The sequence below is a fragment of the Cervus canadensis genome, chromosome 3 (assembly GCF_019320065.1).
Source record: "Cervus canadensis isolate Bull #8, Minnesota chromosome 3, ASM1932006v1, whole genome shotgun sequence".
Lineage (NCBI taxonomy): Eukaryota > Metazoa > Chordata > Mammalia > Artiodactyla > Cervidae > Cervus > Cervus canadensis.
In genome coordinates, this window is record NC_057388.1 from 23290642 (window position 1) to 23313526 (window position 22885).

A 22885-nucleotide genomic window follows, 5' to 3' on the forward strand; every position below is an offset into this window, starting at 1 on the left:
CAAGAGAAATTAAAACCTCAACTAACGAGTAATGTTCTGTCAATGTTGGGCAGGCAACTGTGGGAAGAAAAGAGAAGAAAAAGTCATGACTTGCCCTGGTGTTCTCTTTCTATGCTGATGTTAAGTGTGGCTATCATTAGATTAGGGATTGGTGAGGGGAAGGACAAAAAGGTAATGAGTGGCTGTCAGGAGGTTAGCAGGAAGAGTGGAAGGGATAGGAAGCAACTGGGACCCACCCCGCACTGTGTCAATGGTCTCTCCTACTTGGCACAAGCTTGGCTCCTCTCAAAAAGCTGAAGTGAAATTACTAGTGTTTCTCCTTCACAAGTGCTGATATAATTAGGTACAGATAAGACTGAGAGACAATGAGGTTGAGCAGCACATGTGCATTTTATAGAGTCATAATTTGGGACTGTTGCAAATATAAGAAAAAATTCAATTCACTAAGGAAACCCATTTTCAAACTTTGAATATAAATCTAAAATAGCTTTTCTGAGTTATGAGAGGGCATGAGTAAAATTTCTAATAAATCCTCACTAAGTCAGATAAGCTGGCATCTGTCTACCTGAATCAATCCATCAAAAGTTAAAACAGTTTTATTTAACTGATGACAGTATTTCCTGCGATAGATGTTAATAAACACATAAAACTAATTTACAACCATGAGCACGTATATCTGCATATATAAACCAGTAAGCACTTGGTCAAAACTATTTCATGAGATTCTTCTCCCTGCTACATCCTGTATTAAGCTGTAAAGGGAGCATTGTTCACATTTGACTTAAGCACTGCGTTTAGAACTTACCTGCCCCAACCTGTGACTCTATCATGTCTCACCCTCATAACTCAAACAAATCTGTCAAATTTTATCAGGGTTATAAAGTCAATTATATTATTTTTTTTAAAGTAGTGAGATTCTCCTTGCAGGGTAACAAACATTTCTGAATTCAAATCAGAGTTAAATACTCCTATGATGTACCGTAATGGTTCATTAGGGGAATTATCAAGAGTGCTTTTGACTATTTCCAATTCATATAGCACACCAAATTTCTAATCTGATCTTGAAAGTAAGATCCCACTTCACCATGTGGTTAAGAGAATGGAGAGATGGGAAGGATCAGAGACTGAAGAGACATGGCTTCTTTCCTTAAGGAAGACACAAAACCAGTGATCAAGTAACGGCACAAGTCTAAGAAAGTGTGGGATGTGGTCAGGAAAAGGAAGGGTCATGGGGCTAGGAGTTGTCAGGAAAGGACTTATTAAAGAAAGATGAGCTGTAAAGTGAGGGGATTGTGCTGTGCCTTATCCGCTCCTTGGAAATGGTGGCCAGTTGAGCTGTTAGCCCTGGGTCTGGTCTCCTGAATGTATTCAGATGATAGAGTCCTTGGCTCAACTGAGATCTGTTGACACGAAGGACAGTGAGCCTGAGAAGAGGAGATGGCTCATAGACTGGGGCATAAAGAAAGAGAAGTCAGAATTAGGCTTTCTGGGGGGGGAGGGGGAACAGTGAGAGGGGGAAGGTATACCTCAGCAGAAGGGCAGGTGGGTGGCACATAGAGCATTTAACTACTGAATTAAACCATCTCTTAGGAAATCTGACTCAAAGTCCTGGAGCAGGTGGAAGTTTAGAGAAACAAAATGTGGGTCAAAACAAAGCAAGAAGACAGCAGTGAGATGCAAAGAGATCAAAGAATGGTCTCAATGAATCTCTGGAGCAGTGGAAACGTGCCGTGGCAGCCTGCTCAGGCATGGTGGGAGAGGCATTGCCAGCCTAGGGCAGATCCTTAGAGTAATCAGAAATGTACCAGGAAGAAAAGCCATTCAGGCAAAGAGAAATCATGGCTCATACACAGATGCTGAAACAGCTCAGCATTATCTGAGGAGGGAGCCCTTGGCACATAATAGCCACTTAATAATAATGTGGTGGTGAATTAGTGGACATATGGAGCCAAATCCAGTGCTATGACATGGAGCAGAACTGTAGGAAATGTTGTCTAAGCAAAAGGGCTGGACCAGATTCCAGAAGCTTTGAAAAACACACAATTTAGAGGAGATGTGATAAGAAAAGTTTGTATTAAGTCAGCTAGTTCAGTTTAGTCACTCAGTCATGTCTGACTCTTTGCAATCCCATGGACTGCAGCACGCTAGGCTTCCCTATCCATCACCAACTTCCAGAGCTTGCTCAAACTCATGTGCATTGCGTCGGTGATGCCATCCAACTATCTCATCCTCTGTCATCCCCTTCCCCTCCCACCTTCAATCTTTCCCAGCATCAGGGTCTTTTCCAAGAAGTCAGTTCTTCCCATCAGGTGGCCAAAGTATTGGAGTTTCAGCTTCAACATAAGTCCTTCCAATGAATATTCAGGACCGATTTCCTTCAGAAGGGACTGTTTGGCTCTCCTTGCCATCCAAGGGGCTCTCAAGAGTCTCAAGATTCAAAAGCATCAACTCTTCAGCACTCAGCTTTCTTTATAGTCCAATTCTCACATCCATACATGACTACTGGAAAAACCATAGCTTTGACTAGACAGACCTTTGTTGGCCAAGTAATGTCTGTTTTTTAATATGCCGTCTAGGTTAGTCATAGCTTTTCTTCTAAAGAGCAAGTGTCTTTTAATTTCATGGCTATAGTCACCATCTGCAGTGATTTTGGAGCCCCCAAAAATAAAGTCTCATACTGTTTCCATTGTCTCCCCATCTATTTGCCATGAACTGAGGACCAGATGCCATGATCTTAGTTTACTGAATGTTGAGTTTTAAGCCAACTTTTTCATTCTCCTCTTTCACTTTCATCAAGAGGCTCTTTAGTTCTTCTTTGCTTTCTGCCAGAAGGGTGGTGTCATCTGCATATCTGAGGTTATTGATATTTCTCCCTGCAATCTTGATTCCAGCTGGTGTTTCATCCAGCCCAGCATTTCTCATGATGTATTCTGCATATAAGTTAAATAAGCAGGGTGACAATATATAGCCTTGATGTACTCCTTTCCCAATTTGGAACCAGTCTGTTGTTCCATGTCCAGTTCTAACTGTTGCTTCTTGACCTGCATACAGATTTCTCAGGAGGCAGGTCAGGTGGTCTGATATTCCCATCTCTTGAAGAATTTTCCACAGTTTGTTGTGATACACACAGGCAAAGGCTTTGGCATAGTCAATAAAGCAGAAGTAAATGTTTTTCTGAAATTCTCTTGCTTTTTTGATGATCCAACAGATGTTGGCAATTTGATCTTTGGTTCCTCTGCCCTTTCTAAATCCAACTTGACCATCTGGAATTTCACAGTTCACGTACTGTTGAAGCCTGGCTTGGAGAATTTTGAGCATTACTTTGCTAGCGTGTGAGATGAGTGCAATTGTGTGGTAGTTTGAGCATTCTTTGGCATTGCCTTTCTTTGGGATTGGAATGAAAACTGACCTTTTCCAGTCCTGTGGCCACGCACTCTTTTTATCACATGTACCTTCAAAGGCAATTCAGTAGCCCAGGCAAGAAGTTGCAGATAACTAATAAAAACAGCAAATGTTAGCTCCTAGCTAAATTTATATATGTGCATATAATTATGTGTAATTATTGTAGAAAGTATATTGTTCTCTCTCATTTTCAGCTCCATGGAATAACATTTCTAACCAGAAACTATTGTCTGGCAGAACTATATCTAAACAACAATGCAATATTTGATATAGAAGGTATGTCTTAAATTTTCTCTTTTAATTGAATAGATTTTCAATTAAATAATAATTTTCAACTATGGTATTGCTGAGGAGGACATGGCAACCCACTGCAGTATTGTTGCCTGTAGAATCCCATGGACAGAGAAGCCTGGTGGACTATAGTCCATAAGAGCTACAGTACAAAGAGTTGGATATAACTGAAGCGATTTAGCACATACACACGCATGGTATTGCCAATGGTGTGGAAAAATCTGTTTTAGCATTTCCATTGAAAATATATGATAGAAACTGTTATTTTTAATGTTCTTATGTACCTCATTTCATTTAAGAGGTGCTGTTTGATTATAGCTTTAGCTCAATATTATCATGTCTTATCCAAGATGTTAAAGAATCTTTTTTTTTTTAACATAAAAATTTTGCCATTCTACTGCATTGTTGGACACAAACTAGATATTGTGGAAGCAAACTTTTTAACAATGTTTGGGAGCATTAATAAAAATAATGACTTCATAAATAATCTTAAATGTTTTTACTGATTATATTTTTTCCCAGTTAAATGTTTCACTCTGAGTTAATTTTGTATCTGCAACAATCTCTAAACTGATAATTACAAGCCAGGTATCAAAGTACTTGCTATACCATTATCATGAGATACAAAGAGGTGTAGTACAAAACATTTTTCTTCATTTAAAAAAAAGTTTTAAATCTTACAAAAATATTTTTATTTTTTTCAGGCCTGCACTATTTGCCTTCATTGCATATACTCCTGCTACATCACAATGAGTTAATAAACCTTGATGCAACAGTAAAAGAATTAAAGGGAATGCTAAATCTGAAGACCCTAAGTATTAATCTGCACTTTATATGTCCATAACTTAAAAGTGATAACACGCTATTTCATGTTTTGAATTTAAATTAGATCAGTGTTTTTAACACAACTACTTAGATGTTCCTGAAAACAAGACTAGATCTTAATCTCTTTAAAAATACATTTTTAAAAGAACAATAGGTAGAAAAAACTTTTGTGAAATGATACAGTATGAAAATGACAAAAGTGACCCAAAAAAGTGTTACATGTTACATCTGTGTTTTTTTGGTTTTTACCTCAAAAGGAAGTTTTGGCATTTATTATATGATTCCACTTGTTCATATAAATGTCCAGAATGGGCACATCAATCAAGATAGCAACACTGAGAGATAACTGTTTTTAAATAGATTAGTGTTTACCCAGGGTTGGGGGATGAGGGTCTGTGGAGTGATAGCCTGGCATTTCTTTTTAAAGTGATGAAAATGTTCTGAAATTGAAGGTGGTAATGATTGCACATGATGCAAAATACAAGGCTGGATGAAGCACAGGCTGGAATCAAGATTGCCAGGAGAAATGTCAGTAACCTCAGATATGCAGATGACACCACCCTTACTGTAGAAAGTGGAGAGGAGCTAAAGAGCCTCTTGACGACAGTGAAAGAGGAGAGTGAAAAAGTTGGCTTAAAACTCAACATTCAAAAAATGAAGATCATGGCATCCAGTCTCATCACTTCACAGCAGATAGATGGTGAAACAATGGAAACAGTGACAGACTATGTTCTTGGCTCCAAAATCCCTGCAGATGGTGACTGCAGCCATGAAATTAAAAGATGCTTGTTCCTTGGAAGAAAAGCTATGACCAACCTAGACAGCACATTAAAAAGCAGAGACATTACTTTGCCAACAGGAGTCAATCTAGTCAAAGCTGTGGCTTTTTCAGTAGTCACGTATGGATGTGAGAGTAGGACCATAAAGAAAGCTGAGCGCCGAAAAATTGATGCTTTTGAACTGTGGTATTGGAGAGGACTCTCGAGAGTCCCTTGGACTGCAAGGAGATCAAACCAGTCCATCCGAAAGGAAATCAGTCCTGAATATTCATTGGAAGGACTGATGCTGAAGCTACAATACTTTGGCCACCTGATTTGAAGAAGTGACTCATTGGACAAGACCCTGATGCTGGGAAAGATTGAAGGCAGGAGGAGAAGGGGACAACAGAGGATGAGATGGTTGGATGGCATCGTCGACTCAATGGACATGAGTTTGAGCAAACTCTGGGAGATAGTGAAGGACAGGGAAGCCTAGCGTGCTGCGGTCCATGGGGTCGCAAAGAGTTGAACACAACTGAGTGACTGAGCAGCAACAACAGTGGCCGCACGGTTCTGTGATGTACTAAAAACTATGAATTGTGTATTTAAAATTAGTGAAGCCTGTCATATGGAAATTATATTAATAAAGTTGACACCCACCCACCCCCCACAAAAGAGCATATTTTAATGGAAGTTTTCCATTGGGTGAACCACAAACTTAATTCATAGATAACCAGGAATTGGCCTAAGTATTTGAAGAAAGTGTGAGATGGGTTGGAAAAATAAATAATACACAGCTCCTACTCTCAATAAGCTTATAGTGTTGAAGAGTAAATAAACTGGTACATGATGGCAATTCAGAACAAATGTTTCTAGGTGGACCAAGGGAAAAGAGAGCAGTGAATTGGTTTTCAGATTTCAGAGTTTGAAACTTCTTTATACAGTGTCAAAAAATAGATGTTTTCTTTCCCCCTATTTATTTTGTATTATTTTCTCAGAATTGCCTGAGACAGTGCTTTAAATATGTGTAAACTGCTGTTGTTGGTGGAGGTCTTAATCAGATCAATACATAGTTATTAAAGTTTTCAAATATTTTCAGTGTTGATTAGTTATATCTGCTGTAAGGAGAAATTATTTAAGTGCTTATAGGTAGGTTCTTTAAATCTATTAAGAGTTCCCTAAGTTCATGGGAATTCAGTGCTCATTTTTGAGATGTGATAAGGTCTGTTAAAGAGTTATCAGGATGGACGTGCATATTTGTATCTGGCCCTTCTGTACTGAACAGGTGCTTCTGTGATTAAGAGACTGGTTCTGCAAGATCTATTCTACCTTACCTTCACTTTTCTGTAAAATGGGCTAATAGCCACCTCTCAGGATTGCTTCAAATATTAAAGTAATTCTGTAAAATATGTGGGGTTTTTTTCCTTTCTTTTTTCTTTCTTTTGACTGCTCTGTGTGGCTTGTGGGGGTCTCACTGTTTCCTGACCAGGGACTGAACCCAGATGTAACAACAAAAATATTATTTTACTATGGATTGTGTAAAGTTAGATAATGAATTAAGATGCACGTGGTCTAGAAATTCTGCTTACTGGTAAAGAGATTTTTTTAATTGACATTTTAAATAATAATCATTATAACAACAACATGTTTGAATGTTTGGAAAATACTTTCTTATAGTATTCTCATTTAAATCTTCATAACAATCCAATGATGTGATTAGAATTATTCTGTCTTCAATGGTAGAAATGCAGGGCTCAGAGCTTTAACTAGACTACTAAGGAATGTTTCAACTTAAACTCATACTGTGGTTCTTTTGTTTATCATTCATTCACTCAATAAATATTTATCACGCATTCACTGAGTGATACTCTTCTAGATGGGGACATGAAGGTAAACAGGAAAGACCCCATCTGGATCTGTATGGAGCTTACAGTTTTAGAACAGTATTTCCTGGAGACCTGAGGCACCTGAATGCAAAGCTAATTGGACAATTTGCCAAATATAAGAGCTCAATAATTTAAGCAAACTTATTTTACAAGGCAAGATTTGGAGGTTAGCAATCAAGGTTGTCCCATCATCGTTAACAAGGTTATGCCCTAAACAGAAGTGCCTGGTGGGGGCAGGGGATGGACTGGGGTGCGAATGGAGTCTGAAATTCAATTCAGCACCTGCCTCCCATATGAAGCCTCTGTGTGGGCAGAGTGGTGTCAGCCCTGAGGTGGGGTGCAGGAGTGCCTTTTCTGGCTCTCTGAAGGTCTGTTAGCTCATCCTGGTAGTGTAAGGTCCATACCATTGCCTGTCACAACGTTTTAAGTGACCTCTACTTAAAAATCACAGTGATGTAATTCATTATATAAATATAAATTGTTATAACTGAGAATCTTAAGAGGGATCTTTTTTTTGAAATGGAGAAAATGCTGTGTATAATTGCCCCCCCGCAGAAAATATATTTTCTGAAAAATTTTGGTACCAAATACGCAGTTTGAACCCTTACCCCATTTTGGTTAAAGATACACTCTCCGACAGAAATCACAGCAAGATCCTCTATGACCCACCTCCCAGAATATTGGAAATAAAAGCAAAACTAAACAAATGGGATCTAATGAAACTTAAAAGCTTTTGCACTACAAAGGAAACTATAAGTAAGGTGAAAAGACAGCCGTCAGATTGGGAGAAAAATAATAGCAAATGAAGAAACAGACAAAGGATTAATCTCAAAAATATACAAGCAACTCCTGAAGCTCAATTCCAGAAAAATAAATGACCCAATCAAAAAATGGGCCAAAGAACTAAACAGACATTTCTCCAAAGAAGACATACAGATGGCTAACAAACACATGAAAAGGTGCTCAACATCACTCATTATTAGAGAAATGCAAATCAAAACCACAATGAGGTACCATTACACGCCAGTCAGGATGGCTGCTATCCAAAAGACTACAAGCAATAAATGCTGGAGAGGGTGTGGAGAAAAGGGAACCCTCTTACACTGTTGGTGGGAATGCAAACTAGTACAGCCACTATGGAAAACAGTGTGGAGATTCCTTAAAAAACTGGAAATAGAACTGCCATATGACCCAGCAATCCCACTTTTGGGCATACACACTGAGGAAACCAGATCTGAAAGAGACACGTGCACCCCAATGTTCATTGCAGCACTGTTTATAATAGCCAGGACATGGAAGCAACCTAGATGCCCATCAGCAGATGAATGGATAAGGAAGCTGTGGTACATATACACCATGGAATATTACTCAGCTGTCAAAAAGAATTCATTTGAATCAGTCCTAATGAGATGGATGAAACTGGAGCCCATTATACAGAGTGAAGTAAGCCAGAAAGATAAAGAACATTACAGCATACTAACACATATATATGGAATTTAGAAAGATGGTAATGATAACCCTATATGCAAAACAGAAAAAGAGACACAGAAATACAGAACAGACTTTTGAACTCTGTGGGAGAATGTGAGGGTGGGATGTTTCAAAAGAACAGCATGTATACTATCTATGGTGAAACAGATCACCAGCCCAGGTGGGATGCATGAGACAAGTGCTCGGGCCTGGTGCACTGGGAAGACCCAGAGGAATCGGGTGAAGAGGGAGGTGGGAGGGGGGATCGGGATGGGGAATAAGTGTAAAAAAAAAAAAAAAAAAAAAGTTGGCATTTACTAGCTACTAATTATATTTGTGCAGTAATGTCCCCAAATTAAGTTTCCATAAGGTTCATTTGCAATTACAGAATAGACTCAGCTCATTAACTAAAATGAGAAATCCATGTATTTTCAAGTGTTAAGAATTTTGTCTTTTCAAGTTGTAAAACTGTATAAAATGCTAAAATGTTATTATTCCACTTCAATTACCAGTTCTTTAGAGGGTGAGAAAATAGCTTGGAGGGTAAACCTCTAATCCATTTCAGCACTGCACCCTCCACTGGCATTTATAGAGAGAACTGCCGAGAGATTGCCCAGGAGACACATGGCTGGAAGCTTCAGGGAGGCCTAAAACTGCTGCAGAGTGTGAGGTCCTGGAAACTGGAATTCCTGACTTCCAGGCTGAGTCAGGAGGGACACACCTTTTCTCTCCAGGCAGTCTACCTTTCCACACCCTTCCTCTCTTGCTTCATTTTCCTCTTCCCTTCTCTCCACCAAACTCTTTCTGAATCTGTACGGGTGGAAGACCTGCTTTGTGGCTGCAGACTTTCACTGACCTTCAGGCACCCTGTCTCTTTGCCTACAGGGAAAAAACATTCCAACAGCAACAAAATGCTGAACCCATTCTTCTGTTTCTAAATCTTTAGTCTCCTCATTTCTAATTGTCTCTGTGTTTCATTAAGCTCCACTATTAGAAAGTATATTTGGACTCCCACATTCCAGAATTGTTAAGACTTGCTTCCTCGCAGAGTCTTTAAGGATTCACCATTGGAGACAGGAAATGCCCCTTCTCAAAGGTGCCATCTCCAGATTTTACAGATTCTGCTCTTAAGCATATCCTGTCCTGTCCTTCCCCAGTTGGCCGCAGTCCACTGCTGATGGCAGCTAGTCAGGGAGTGAGGAGGGATGCTGAGAGGTCATTGTGGGATCATGGTTTCAATGGTCCCTTTATTTATTTACTTGGCTAAGTCAGGTCTTAGTCGTAGCACACAGGGTCTTCATTGTGTCTTGTGGGAGCGTTCCTCATGATGCACAGACTCTCTAGTTAGTTGCTCCATGGCTTGTGGGATCTTAGTTCCCTGACTGTCAACTACAAATTGGCTCATGCCAAGATGGTTGCCAATGACTGAACAACAAGGGCATTCGCCACCGCCATCAGAGTAGTACTAAGCCCCGCACTGTTGACCTTCAACACCCCCTGGGGAGCTCAGGGGGGTTCAGGGGGTAAGGCACTCTGTGCTCCAGGCAGTCTCGTGGGGCAGGGGTTCAGACAGATGTTTCAGGAACAGATGTCATGATCCCAATCCTCGCGTCTCCTCATATCTAGAAAAGCACTAAATTCCTTCATGGTGGCATCAGGTCCTAGCAACAACTTTTTGTAAAATGAATGCTTAATGGTATTGAACTCCCCCTTCACCAAAATCCTACATATTGACCTTCCCCTACTACCTCTTTGGAGCTGTCTCTCAGAGCTATCTGAGATGCTGCCTCTTGGGCTGCAGTCCTCATTTTGCCCCAAATAAAGCTTAATTTGCAACTCTCAAGTTGTACATCTTTTTAGTCAACAAGACCAAGGATTGAACCTATGTCCCCTGCATTGCAAAGCAAATTCTTAACCACTAGACCACCAGGGAAAGCCCTGAATGGTTACTTTATCTGAGACTCTTTACCCCGAAATGCCCCTCAAGGTTAGGACTACTTCTCCCATACAATGCAATAGAACAGTCCACTCTATAAAAAGGCCAGCTGGATCTTTCATTGCTGTTTATCCTGAAAGAGCATCCCTCACTCTCTTAACCCCTGGTTTAGTTCAAGTTTGTCTTTCAAAAATCAGGTATCACTTCCATATTCAGGACAAGCTGTGGCCCAGAGATTTTAGTTAAAATCAAATGGTAACAGTGGAGATTCTGACCTTCTAAGGAACCTTGAGCCAGAACCTCTGTCTGATTGTTGACAGCTAAGCTTCCTTACACAGGCTTCTCTGTACAGGCACAGATGGAACTGCTTTTAACTTCTCTATATCATTTCCTCATCTATTAAAATGGACATGCTGATACATTATTAATTACATCAACTTTCTTCAAAGATGGTCTTAAAAATATTCAGGTTCATTTAAATGGGATTTTAAATTTTGCTTTAAAAGTTAATAAAAATTAACTGGTGCTAATTATTTAGATAAATTTATTTTTTCCTCTTCTGTTTCGATAAATAGCTTCACACATGGAGCTCAAGCTTGTGCAGTAAAGTAGTAGAAACATTTTCATATATTATTGGGTAGATGTAAATTGCTTAGACTCAGAGTCCCAAATTAAGATAAGCAAGACAGTGCTGGCGCCATCAAGGTGTACTCTATAAGTAGCCTAGAGGGAAGGTGGATTAAATAGTATTAACCTATTGAAAGTGAAAGTGTAAGCAATTTCACTTCATAGTTCCTGAAAGAATGTACCCATACATCATAGAAGGCTTTCAGAACTTTCAGACACAGGAAACTGATATCATATCTTAGAAACTTTATTTATGGTAATTTTAGTAGCATCAGTCCAAAACTCATAAATCCAAAATATTAAATGCTTGATAGTATGGAGGGGAAAAAAGAATTAGAAATAAGATTGCTTCTTTCTAAAATTTGAGTAAGAAAAAAAGTGAATAATAAAAACAGAATAATTTAAAATTATTTAATTCTATTTTTTAAAGTTAACTTAGAGACTGAGATTAATAGCCCAGTTTTCTGAATATCACTTAGATTTTATGATGAGATGAATGTTGAACCACAATAAGCACAAGTTTTTAGTATTATGACACCTTTTTAATAAGTAATAATAGTAAATCCAAATTTGGTGATTTGTTTAGCTAAAGCCAGAAGTATTACAATACATAAAGAAGTTAGTTAACCAAGCACTAGGAAGAAAACCAAGAGAAGGAATTAAATAGTAATGTTCTCAGAGGGAAAACAGATTATGAAGGGTATCCCCAAAGTAAACGTCATTGTAAGATGCTTGTGCATTTTCCACTAACATCACATGCAAAGGCAGACTCTGCTCCCAGCTGCGACAATGTAGGACAGGGTTATGAGGTGTCAGATGTGATTCTCCAAGACAGTAACCACAGAGTAGCCTTGTGCACAAAAGCACGTGTGAATTTTTCTTCCTCCTAAACTCTCATTAAAAACGACAGTGCTTTGCTTTTATATTCTTGAAGGTGATCGTTTTTCTTCTTTTTCTGGCTCAAACTACAATGCGTGATCGCTGTGGATCTTTTAAAATCTGTCCTTATTACTGGTTTAATATACATCCATTCTAGTCCCCATTCTGTAGTTATAATTATTTTGTTACGTTAAATTCCTTGTCTTTTAAGATTAAAATCCCAACCAGTTTTGTCACTTAAGAAATCTTGAAAAATATCCATTTTATTTTTCCTCTAGTTTCCCCCAATACATACATATTTCCTTTCTTTTAGATTTTCTTGTTGCCCCTGGCTCTGCATTTTCTTTTATACCTTTCCTCTTATAACTTTTGTTTATTATGCACCAGGTGTCTTCCATTGACTGGTTTAAGTCCCTCTAAAGTTCATGTTTTCCACACGGAATAGCTATATATAGCGATTTTATTAGCCGGAAAACTTAGTGTTTGTACAACAAATATCAGAATGTTTTATTTCCTGCAGAAAAAAGCATGCGGATAATTAGCTTCTTCAGTTTTTATCTAAACAGTTTGTTTTTCAAGCATGCCCTCTGCCCCTGTCTTCTTTATGTTGCAAACTCTTCTTTATAAATATTAATCAGTTTTTTCCTGGGTTTCCAGTGCTTAATACTTTCATGCTTTTATCAAACCTAGTAAATAGTCATTTACTAATAAATAGTCAAATGCTACAGCTAAATGTACATTAAATGAGCCTCATTTTGTTGAGAGATATTTGTACAATAGCTGGAGCTCTTTCTGTTACTGCCATCTAGTGGTTCTCCTCACTAGGTATATTTTCCAGAAACATTTTCTAGAAATTCCATGTAGGCAGAATCCAATAGCTAAAGATATCCAAATGAAAATTATACAAGACTGTATTGCAATAACCCTGCTTAATGTTATCTAAAGAAGGAGAGGGAAAATACCTTTTCTGTGGAAAATAAAATACAACTTCCAGTTGAAGATTTTTAAAATGTTGATGCATTTTTTAAAATCTTCTGATGCCTAAGGGATGCCAGGAGAGAAGTGCAAGGAGTCCTTCTGCATTAGCATGCCCCCCACCTCCAGCAACTGTATTAGCAAGCATAGTTCTTTAGGTATCCTAGCCCCTTGCACACAAGGAAATCCGAAGCCCCTGTGCCTGGCAGAGGTACCCGGGGTGCAAAGCCAGCATCTGTTTACCTCTGCTCCTGCTGAGACCTGAAGCTGCTACTGGCTTTACATGTTCTGGACTAGGCACAAGGGTGTGAAGCCAAGAAAGAAAACTATATTCAAACAGTGAACCAAATCTCTGCTCATCTCCTCACAGACACCAATGTGACCTTTGAGAGTGGAAGAAGAGAACCAAATGAGCAAATCCTTTAATAAAGAGCAGCAGCAAGAACCCTCTCTCGTTGTTGTTCGGTTGCTCATTCGTGTCCGACTCTGCAACACCATGGACTGCAGCACACCAGGCTTCCCTGTCCATCACCATCTCCCAGAGTTTGCTCAAACTCACGTCCATTGAGACAATGATGCCATTCAACTATCTCATCCTCTGTTGTCCCCTTCTCCTGCCTTCAATCTTCCCAGAACCCTCTAGAGCTGATATTAAGTTCTTCCTTTACTGATTAATTTATGGACGTGTTAAAAAATTTCCCATTTGTGGCAGATTTGTGTCACAGATACACCCTCAGCACCTAGCACTGTTCCTAAAAGACAGTAAGCATTCCAAAAATATTTGTTGAATGAATGAATTTAACAGATAGAAAAAGTAAGTCCTGCAATGAATAGGTAAGGGTTTGGTGAAACCAAAAGTCTGTGAAGCAGGACTTCACATACACTAATGTTTTATATTAATCTTGCGGTTTTTCATATAATGTGTTAAATGAAACTGATTTCAAAATCTGACATCTTAATTGGGCTTCTTTCTTTGCAGCTCTCTACCAAAACCCTTTATGCCAGTATAACCTGTACCGTCTATATATAATCTATCACCTTCCAGGAGTTGAGTTGCTTGACCGAAATCGTAAGAACATTTCTTCTTGAAGAGAAATATTGGAGAGTCAGTCTGATAACTCAGTGGTTTAAAATGCTGATGATCTTTGATCTTTGAAAATGTCTTTGTAAATGAAAGTTTTTCAATTATTTATTTTTGAAATTTTTGCTGTATGAAATTTGCTCTAGTTTAGGAGCTTGTCTGTTGACGACTTTATAGGAAAGACCATCTAACAGAGCCTGGAGAAAGGTCTTTTGATTCTAGCTTTGCCAATAATACATGTTTTTCCTTATTCCTTTTTAAATTTTTATTTTTTTGTCAGTTATGTATTGAATACTAATTCACAGACCCCCTGGCACTCTTTTAATTTTTTATTTAAAAAATGAGGCAATTGGACTAAATCTCTTAAGGCTTAGCCTATTTAAATTCTAAAAGTCATATTCTTTGAAATTCTGTAAGTATATATGCATATATATACTAGAACATGTAATCAATCATAACCTCTTTGTGATATATTTTTAGATATTACAGACAAACTAGTATGTCTGACTTGTATAAGCCACAAAAAAAAAAATCAACCTCAATGCATTATATTTTACATTTTTTGAGGTCTGTTTTACCCATAAGTGCTATTTAGCTACCTACCTGCTTACCTTTCTACAGATGTGAACATTCTTAATCATTTGTAACTGAGTAACTTCTTAATGAGGATATATTAAAACCTTATGTTTATTCTTCTTTTTCCTCATAACCTTGAGGAAAAGAGGAGATGTAGCACAGTTGTAATTTCAATCATCCATGGTGATGCATTAGAATGTCTGGATGAGATAAGATAGATCTGTGCCCTGTGACATGAGGGACATATATTGAGCTTGTAAGATTAAGGAATTAGCTTGGTAGAGTTTTTACAAATTGATTATGACAGGATGTTCACATACAACATAGTTAGGACAAATCCATTTTTGACAGAAATTCTATTTTTTTACTCACTCTGCATATCTATTTATAATGCCATGCAATAACATTACCTTTTTGCCTTTGTCAGAAGTTACAGAAAAGGAAAGAAGGTCAATGATTACGCTTTTTAACCATAAAAAGGCTCATATTGTTCAATCAATAGCATTCAGAGGAAAAGTAGATGCCTCATGGGATCCTCGATCACCATTTAAGCAAAAACCAGCACAGAGAGTACCTTCAGGTATTTTGAAAAAAGAAAAAAAAATGAAATTAAAACTCCACAAGCTTTTGGTTAATTTGATTATAATAACTTCAATTTACAGTAAGCTAAGCACTTACATACTGAAATATTTTCTAATTTTATTAGCCTAATTAAGTATGCAACCTTCATCATCATTTGTGTATATTAAATTAAATAAGATAATGTGATAGCAATGAGATAACACATTGAAGTCCACACCCCAATATCTAGCACAGCATAAAGGGCTCAGTGAAATAAGCTGCAATTGCTACTATTACCAATGACTCTGGACAATTTCATGAATTAAGGCTATAAGTTTTCGATAATATAGAAAAATATTAAAAATAAATAACAATCATTGCAATTCCTCCATCCAGAAATAAACATTGTTATTTGGTTGTACTCTCATACACTGTGATCATATGTGATCATATGTAAGTATAACTTGAGTATCTTCAGTAATGTATTCATTAGTTGGAATTTAATTTTCTTGTATGTAACAGAAATCCAACTACAGTGACTTAAGCAAATAGAGCTTTACTTTGCACACACAACAAAGAGTGTCCAAGGTTAGTGTAAAGTTAAATGATGCTTTCAGTGTTTGAGAATACATCTATCTTTTGTTCTGTGATTCTTAATGTGCTTTACGGTTGCCAAGTAGTTATTGTACCACCAGGTATCACATGGGGAGATGAAAAATGGTGCAAAGACAAAAAGCCTTTTCCTCACGACATTTTGCCAATGAGACAACATATATTTGAAAAATAACCAAATAGATTTTCTAGAAGCAAAGGGAAAAAAATATTAAATTGGAAAATAGTTTTGAAGAAATTACTCAGAATGCAACATAGAAAAAGAAGCAGGTGATAAGGAGACATTTGGAAATAATGCTTACTTCCTACAAAAATTTAGTAATAAATGTTGTAATCCCACAGGGAAAAATAGAGAAATTGGGCCAAAGGTAATGTTTGAAATGATAACGGCTGGCAATTTTCCAAATTTGTTAAATGTTATAAATCCTTAGATTCACCAGACAAAATTAATTCAAAAACATAAAAGACATGAAACAGCAACAAATATCCACACCAAAGGCAAAATGAGGTTAAAATAGAGAGAAAATTGTAGATTACCTACAAAAAAATAATTTATAGATTTACAACACAATCCTCAACTGCAATTATGGAAATCAGAAGACAGTGATCTAATACTTTTAAAATACTAAGGAAAGAAATAGTCAACCAAGAATTCTGCAGCCAGCTAAATTATTATTCAAGAATGAGCAAGATTTTTAAAAAAAGGCAAAATCAAGATGAAAATTCAACTTTTTATCACAAAGTTTTTCCAACAGAAATGGGTGAAAAAATATTAAACACTTATACATGTCTATGTGTATTCAACAATTAATATTCTACCATATTCACCTTCATCTATGAGGCTTTACTTCTTATGTAAACTCAAAAATATCAAGTATTGATGAACCATTTAAATGCTTCAGTAGCAGACATAATGAAATTTCCTACCTAAATAATTTGGCCTGTAAATTTAAAAAATAAGGACATTCTTCTAAAAGGCCACAATGCCATAATCACACCTAAGAAAAACAACTTATTTATATTTAATTTTTATATGTTATTTAATATATAATCCATATTCAAATTTCCCACTTGTTCCAAGATGACTTCTACAACTGCTTTTTCAAACCAGAATCTAGTCAGGGTTTACAATTATGTTTGGTTGTTGTGGTTCTTCATTGTTGTTTAGTCGATAAGTTGTGTCCAACTCTGCAACCCCATGGACTGCAACATGCCAGGGTTCCCTGTCTTTCACTTCTTCTGGCGTTTGCTCAGACTCATGTCCATTGAGCCGGTGATGCCATCCAACCATCTCAGTCTCTTTTAATTTAAAATAGCCTCCATTTTTTTCCCATGACTTTTTGAAGGGACCAGGCCAGTTACATTACAGAATGCCTCGATTTGTATGATTGTTTCCACAGAGTGTAATTTGACATATTCCTCAATCCTCTGTATATCCCATAGAATAGGAGAAATACCTAGAGGACATGTTCTGGATGCAGAAGGCTATAGTGCAGAGCAATGATTATCAAAGTGTGGTCGCCCAAATCAGCAGCAGATCACCTAGTAAGTTGCTGCAGAGCACATTCTTGCCCCAAACAACATCTATTGAATTAGACACTCAGGGTTGACCCGGGAAGCTATGTTTTAACAAGCCCATCAGGTGATTCTGATGCATACTCCCTCTAGGAGAACAACCAGTGTAGAGGCAAGAAACAAGTTTTAGGATCAGATTCTCCTGGATCTAAACGCCAGCTCTGCTAGTATTACACGTTTTGTTTTGGACATGAATTTGCTTCAGCCTCCTGATTTTTAAAATGGGGGTGACATCGTCTTTTGGCTTTCAGGATGCTTATTACGCAAACGACTGCAACACCTGATCTGACACGTAACAGCTGCATGATAAGTTGGACTGTTCTGTTGGCTAGGCACTTGGTTTTTCTTTTCGTTCAGGTAAAAGCTAACACTCAAACCAAATGCTACTGGATTAGTGGGGGGCGGGAGGATAAGCCATGCTGTAGTAGAAAAGGAACCTCTGGATAGAAAATCTCCACTCTTAGAAACAACTAATGCACCTATTAACAAGCAATATAAGGCCACCCCCATCTGTTTATCATGCCTAGAGTGTTTTCCAAGTGTGAGGAGGATAGCTGAGTACTACCTTTAGAGCTTTACATTTCTTTCATATCAAATCTCCAAAAACAAAATTAGGGAAGAAAGGATAGAGGGAGTATTTCATTGCATTTGAAATCTTTCTTCTTAATCCACATTCTTAATTTGTAGATAGGTTGACTATAACCCTCCCCCAAATTGGCAGCATGACCCTAATTAATCTATAAATCTCCTCATTTTCCACAAACCAAACATTTATAATGAACTTAGTTGAACTCCCTATGTAAGCTCTTAAAATTGTGCCCTATGGTTTTACAGTTTCTATATTTGTTCTTACTGTGATGTGCACATTGAGGATGATAAATTCTTTCATTGGAAATAAACTATACTTGAAAATGTTTATAAAGCAATTGTAACACCACATTTTGATTTTATTACTCTTCACCCTAAATTGAGAAAGAAATCAATTGTATTCCAAATAGCTTGAGAAGCAAGGACAACTTGAAATTTCTTCAAATCCCAGTAATAAAATTAAAAAACACAACTGGAAGAAATATTTGCAATATATACAATAGGTAAAAGTTAATGCCCATTATGTCAAAGGATCCTATAAATCAATTTGAAAACTAGTGACAAAAGATGTGGACATTTATAGAAGGAAATAAATAAGACATCCAACAATCAGCCTCACTAGTGAGCAAGTAAGTGCAAATTAAAACAATGAGATGCCATTTTCATCCTGCAGTTAGGCAAACGCTGGAAAAGCTGGTGAAGTGGAGCAGAGACAAAAGCATAACTCATACATAATTGGTGGGAGTGTAAACTAGTTCAACTTTCTTGCAAGGTCATATGGCAATGTGACAGTACCCATGCACCTAAAAAATATGCAACCTATTCAATACAGCAACTAAATTTGAAATCTCTCTACTACAAAAGTATCTGCACACACATGAACAGATATATGTATAAAGTGCTAACTGAAACATTTTTTTTGTAAAAGAAAAACAGTAGAAAGTCTAAATGGTCACTCATTGAAAGTTAACTTATGGCACATCCTTACAATACAAACTATTGGATTAAAGAATCATTCTATGATATATCTTGAGCACAAAAAAACCCCCCCGCATTTTGAGTAATATAATGCATTCCCTTCTCCAGGGGATCTTCCCAACACAGGGATCAAACCCAGGTCTCCTGCATTGCAGGCAGTTTCTTTACCAACTGAGTCACCAGGGAAGTTCAATATAATGCGGAGTAATGACAAAATTAGAATTCTGTCAGCAAATAAATCTTTCTGTGTATGTATGTGAGTGCACACGTACACGCACACAGGAGGCTGGAAGTATACATACAAAACACTCAACAATGGTACTACTGATATGAGGGACTGGGAAGGTCAAACGGGAATCTGACTTTACTGTTTTTTTTGTTTATATTCATCATAAGCAAAATGTGAGCTTTTTGTAATTGAAAATGTAAACAGAGTCTGGGGAGATCAGCAAAGAAATGGAAGACTTGCACCAGCCACTTGTAATGGGAATGATGCCATGAACCCCTCTCCTAAGGCAGAGTGTCCCTGCTGCCTGTGGGTTGGCAAGAGCCCAGACTGTGGGCTTTGCTGGTCCAACAGGTGTTGGTACATTCCATCCCTAGCCTGGCACTGGGCCTCTGGAGAGGAATAAACAAAGCAATGACAGTCTCCAGAAGATACCATAGGAAATCCAAGCTTTGAGGACTAGCCTTTGAGCTCCAAAGCTAGGGAAGATGTATATGACCTAGGATTTGTTTATTCTGTTTCTTTGAAGTTAATGCCAAGAATCCAAGTGGCTTAAACTGCCCTAAATATTTTTTCAACATTTGGTCTATTAGTCCATTTACAGATGCATGTGTCTATCTGAAAAAGAAAAAGGCTCCGTTTCTGCACATGAGACTCAGTATCTTAATTATAAAAATCCCCACATGGATTCCATTGGTAACCAAACTGATACAGCATTTTGTTCTCAGTTTTGAGGCATGTATTGTAGTAAAGAATTTGCCTCAAGACATTAGAAACACCTAAGGTTCTATATCTGAGAGAAAATTTCAGTTTGGGGTTGGGAACTGAACTATTTATCTATTTACTATTTATTTACTATTATCTATTTACTATCTATCTATCTATTTACTATCTATCTATCTACTATCAATCTACTACTATCTATCTACTATCTACTACTATCTATTTACTATTAACTGTTTATCTGAATGACTGCTCAAAACCCAGAAACATATGCTCTAGACTTTTTCCTTTATAGCATTATTTCATTGTTTTAAAATGCTGAATAAACATTTGAAAAATACTAATTTAGAATTTCTTTTTCAGACTTTGCATTTGCGAATAATGTAGACAAGTAAGTGATTTTTAAACTTATTATATTATTTCATAATTGTGGTGATTCCCTAAATTATTCCCATTTCCCCAAATGAATTTTAATGAGTTAAAAAATGACTCATTAAAATTCATTTGGGGAAATGGGAATAATTTAGGGAATGGAGATATATTGCCATGTATATTGAATCAAAATATCTTAACATAAAAGTACTTGTGAAGTAATAGCTTTCTTGTGCATTTTCAACACTTGTAAACTGGAAATCAGAAAATTAAATGTTTCCTATAAAGAAGAAAATTTGACCATAGCCCTTTTTGATATGTTTATTAAATAATGATTCTTAATGGGGCTTGTCATAAGTTTGATATGCACAGGATCTTAGAAAAATACTGTTTAACCTGAAAACCCTTTTAAAAAATAATGCCTCCTTGATTTATATACATGAAAAGGATGTCAATATTTGAAAATATTTAATGAACTAACCTCAAATTGAAAATTCAGGTGGATAAATAGTCTTACAAAAGACAGTGCTTTATGTTATAACTGTAGCTTTGGTTCCATCCTTATTTGAGAAACCATTTATCTGTATAAAACATATTTTTATATATATTTGTATCTCTACAGAAAGGCTCTAAAAAACATTTGGGTAAAATATTTGGTTCCCTTTTCTATAATTATCCTTTCAAATCTTTATAGCTGTCCTTGGGTTTTTGTCATCTTTACAAGACACATATTGCTCCTTTCAATGTTCACATCTTGCTCCCCACTTCTCACTTCTGTCACCAGCTAATGTTTGCGCCATTTTTAGTATAAAAGTTGCAGACCTGGTCACTCTGCAGTTTAATGAGTTGCCATGCTGCTAGAAAGTGCTTTCTGTTTCCAGCTGTTTACCTACTTCCTGGAAAAAGTAGTAGCTCTCTGTAGCATCATGGAGTTTCCGTGGAACCAAATCTCTGCCATTAAAAACTGGCCTTATATTGAACTATACGTTGAGAAATCAATCAGAATAAAAATTTTTACTTTAAAAAAAAAAAAAAAATGACTCACTCTTTGATAGGAAAAATCACATTGTCTTCCTGTGATGAATGATTTCAAGCTATGTATTTATATTTGATATATTTAGGGGTTTTAATATTCTTATTATAACCTAAAATAAATGAAGAGGTGGAGTGAGGTGGAGGGAGAAGTTAGGAAAAAAGTTAAAAAAGAAAAACACAAAATCTTAGAAGTAACAATAAAAAAATAAAACTTAAGAATTACCTGATATTAAAAATGAAGGTCCTTACTTCCTTTTTACTTTTCCCCCAAATATGTTCAGTGAGCACAATTATTAATATTTTATATGCACTGGAATTTATATTTTTAAAAGAAACAGTTCATAACTATGAAAAAAATCTTAATTTATGAATATTGATAAATTTTAAAAATCATCATTCTTTTTCATTTTGCACTAAGGAATTTTTTCTTTGGATTCAGTCTTGAAAAATATTATCTCCAAGCACTTTTTATAAAATGTAGCATAATGCAGAGAAATAATAATGTTTCAATAAACTGTATATAAGATACTAATACATATCTTATACATATGTATATATGCATATACATATATATACACATATATACATAGCTATAAATATTTTAATCATTTCATTTAACCACTGACTTTAAACATGAATGCAAGAATAGTCACATCTATATTGACATCTATTATAGCTGATACCAAATATGTCCATTGTATTTTTAAAATATACAATAAAAACAGTGTTACTTGTCCTGAAAGTCATTTGTCAGTAGGGCTCTAAAGTCATTTGTCAGTGGTACTATACTACAAATAACAGAAAAATATGGCACTGATGCCTTTAAATTAAATATGTGTTTTGGTCTAATTGATTTTTTCCTGACAATTTATTGCCATTTTTGCAGAACTATGTTTGATGACCCAGAAGATGCTGTTTTCGTAAGGTCCATGAAGCGATCGGCAATGTCTATCACCTCTCTGAACTGGGACACGGTGCCAACACGAGGGGAAAAATACCTTGAAGAGAAAGACACAGGGCCTGCCCAAATGCTTACAGTCACACTGAGATAGCCCCTGGTGTTTCTAGAAATCTTAGCAGTTTTCAGTCATATATTAAACTTTTCTGTGATTAGCATATTCTTTATTTACTGTGGTGTTATTTGAAACATTAGAATGTAAACAGAAACACCAAGGAAAAATAACTCCTACATTTTCTCTTAAGTTTCTTTTGAAGTTAAACATGGATATAGAAATATACGCAAATCAGAAGTTTTAACAAATTTTCAAAAAAATGAACATGTACATGTAACTATCATCCAAGATCAAGAAACAGAACATTACCAGCAGTCTAGAAACCTCCTCATTCCTGTTACCAGTCCAATGACCAGTTACTACATCATCCTGATTTCTAAACCATGTATTGTGTTTCTAAACACATATATTAGATATTAATATATATTAATATGGTTTCTAAACCATATATTAATGTTTTTGAAAGGCATATAAATGGAACCATAGAAGCTGAATT

The 22885-nt window shown here is 36.6% G+C and overlaps 1 protein-coding gene across 1 annotated transcript in view; it reads left to right on the plus strand.

Annotated features, from left to right (window-relative positions):
* LRRC72 (leucine rich repeat containing 72) overlaps window positions 1-22428 on the plus strand; it is a 145726-nt gene extending 123298 nt beyond the window's left edge. The window contains exons 8-13 of the mRNA XM_043462769.1: window positions 3597-3678; window positions 4398-4508; window positions 14029-14118; window positions 15134-15286; window positions 20333-20360; window positions 22263-22428. Coding sequence (XP_043318704.1) covers window positions 3597-3678; window positions 4398-4508; window positions 14029-14118; window positions 15134-15286; window positions 20333-20360; window positions 22263-22428 — 630 coding nt within the window. The remainder of the gene's footprint in view (window positions 1-3596; window positions 3679-4397; window positions 4509-14028; window positions 14119-15133; window positions 15287-20332; window positions 20361-22262) is intronic.
* The last annotated feature ends 457 nt before the right edge of the window (window positions 22429-22885 follow it).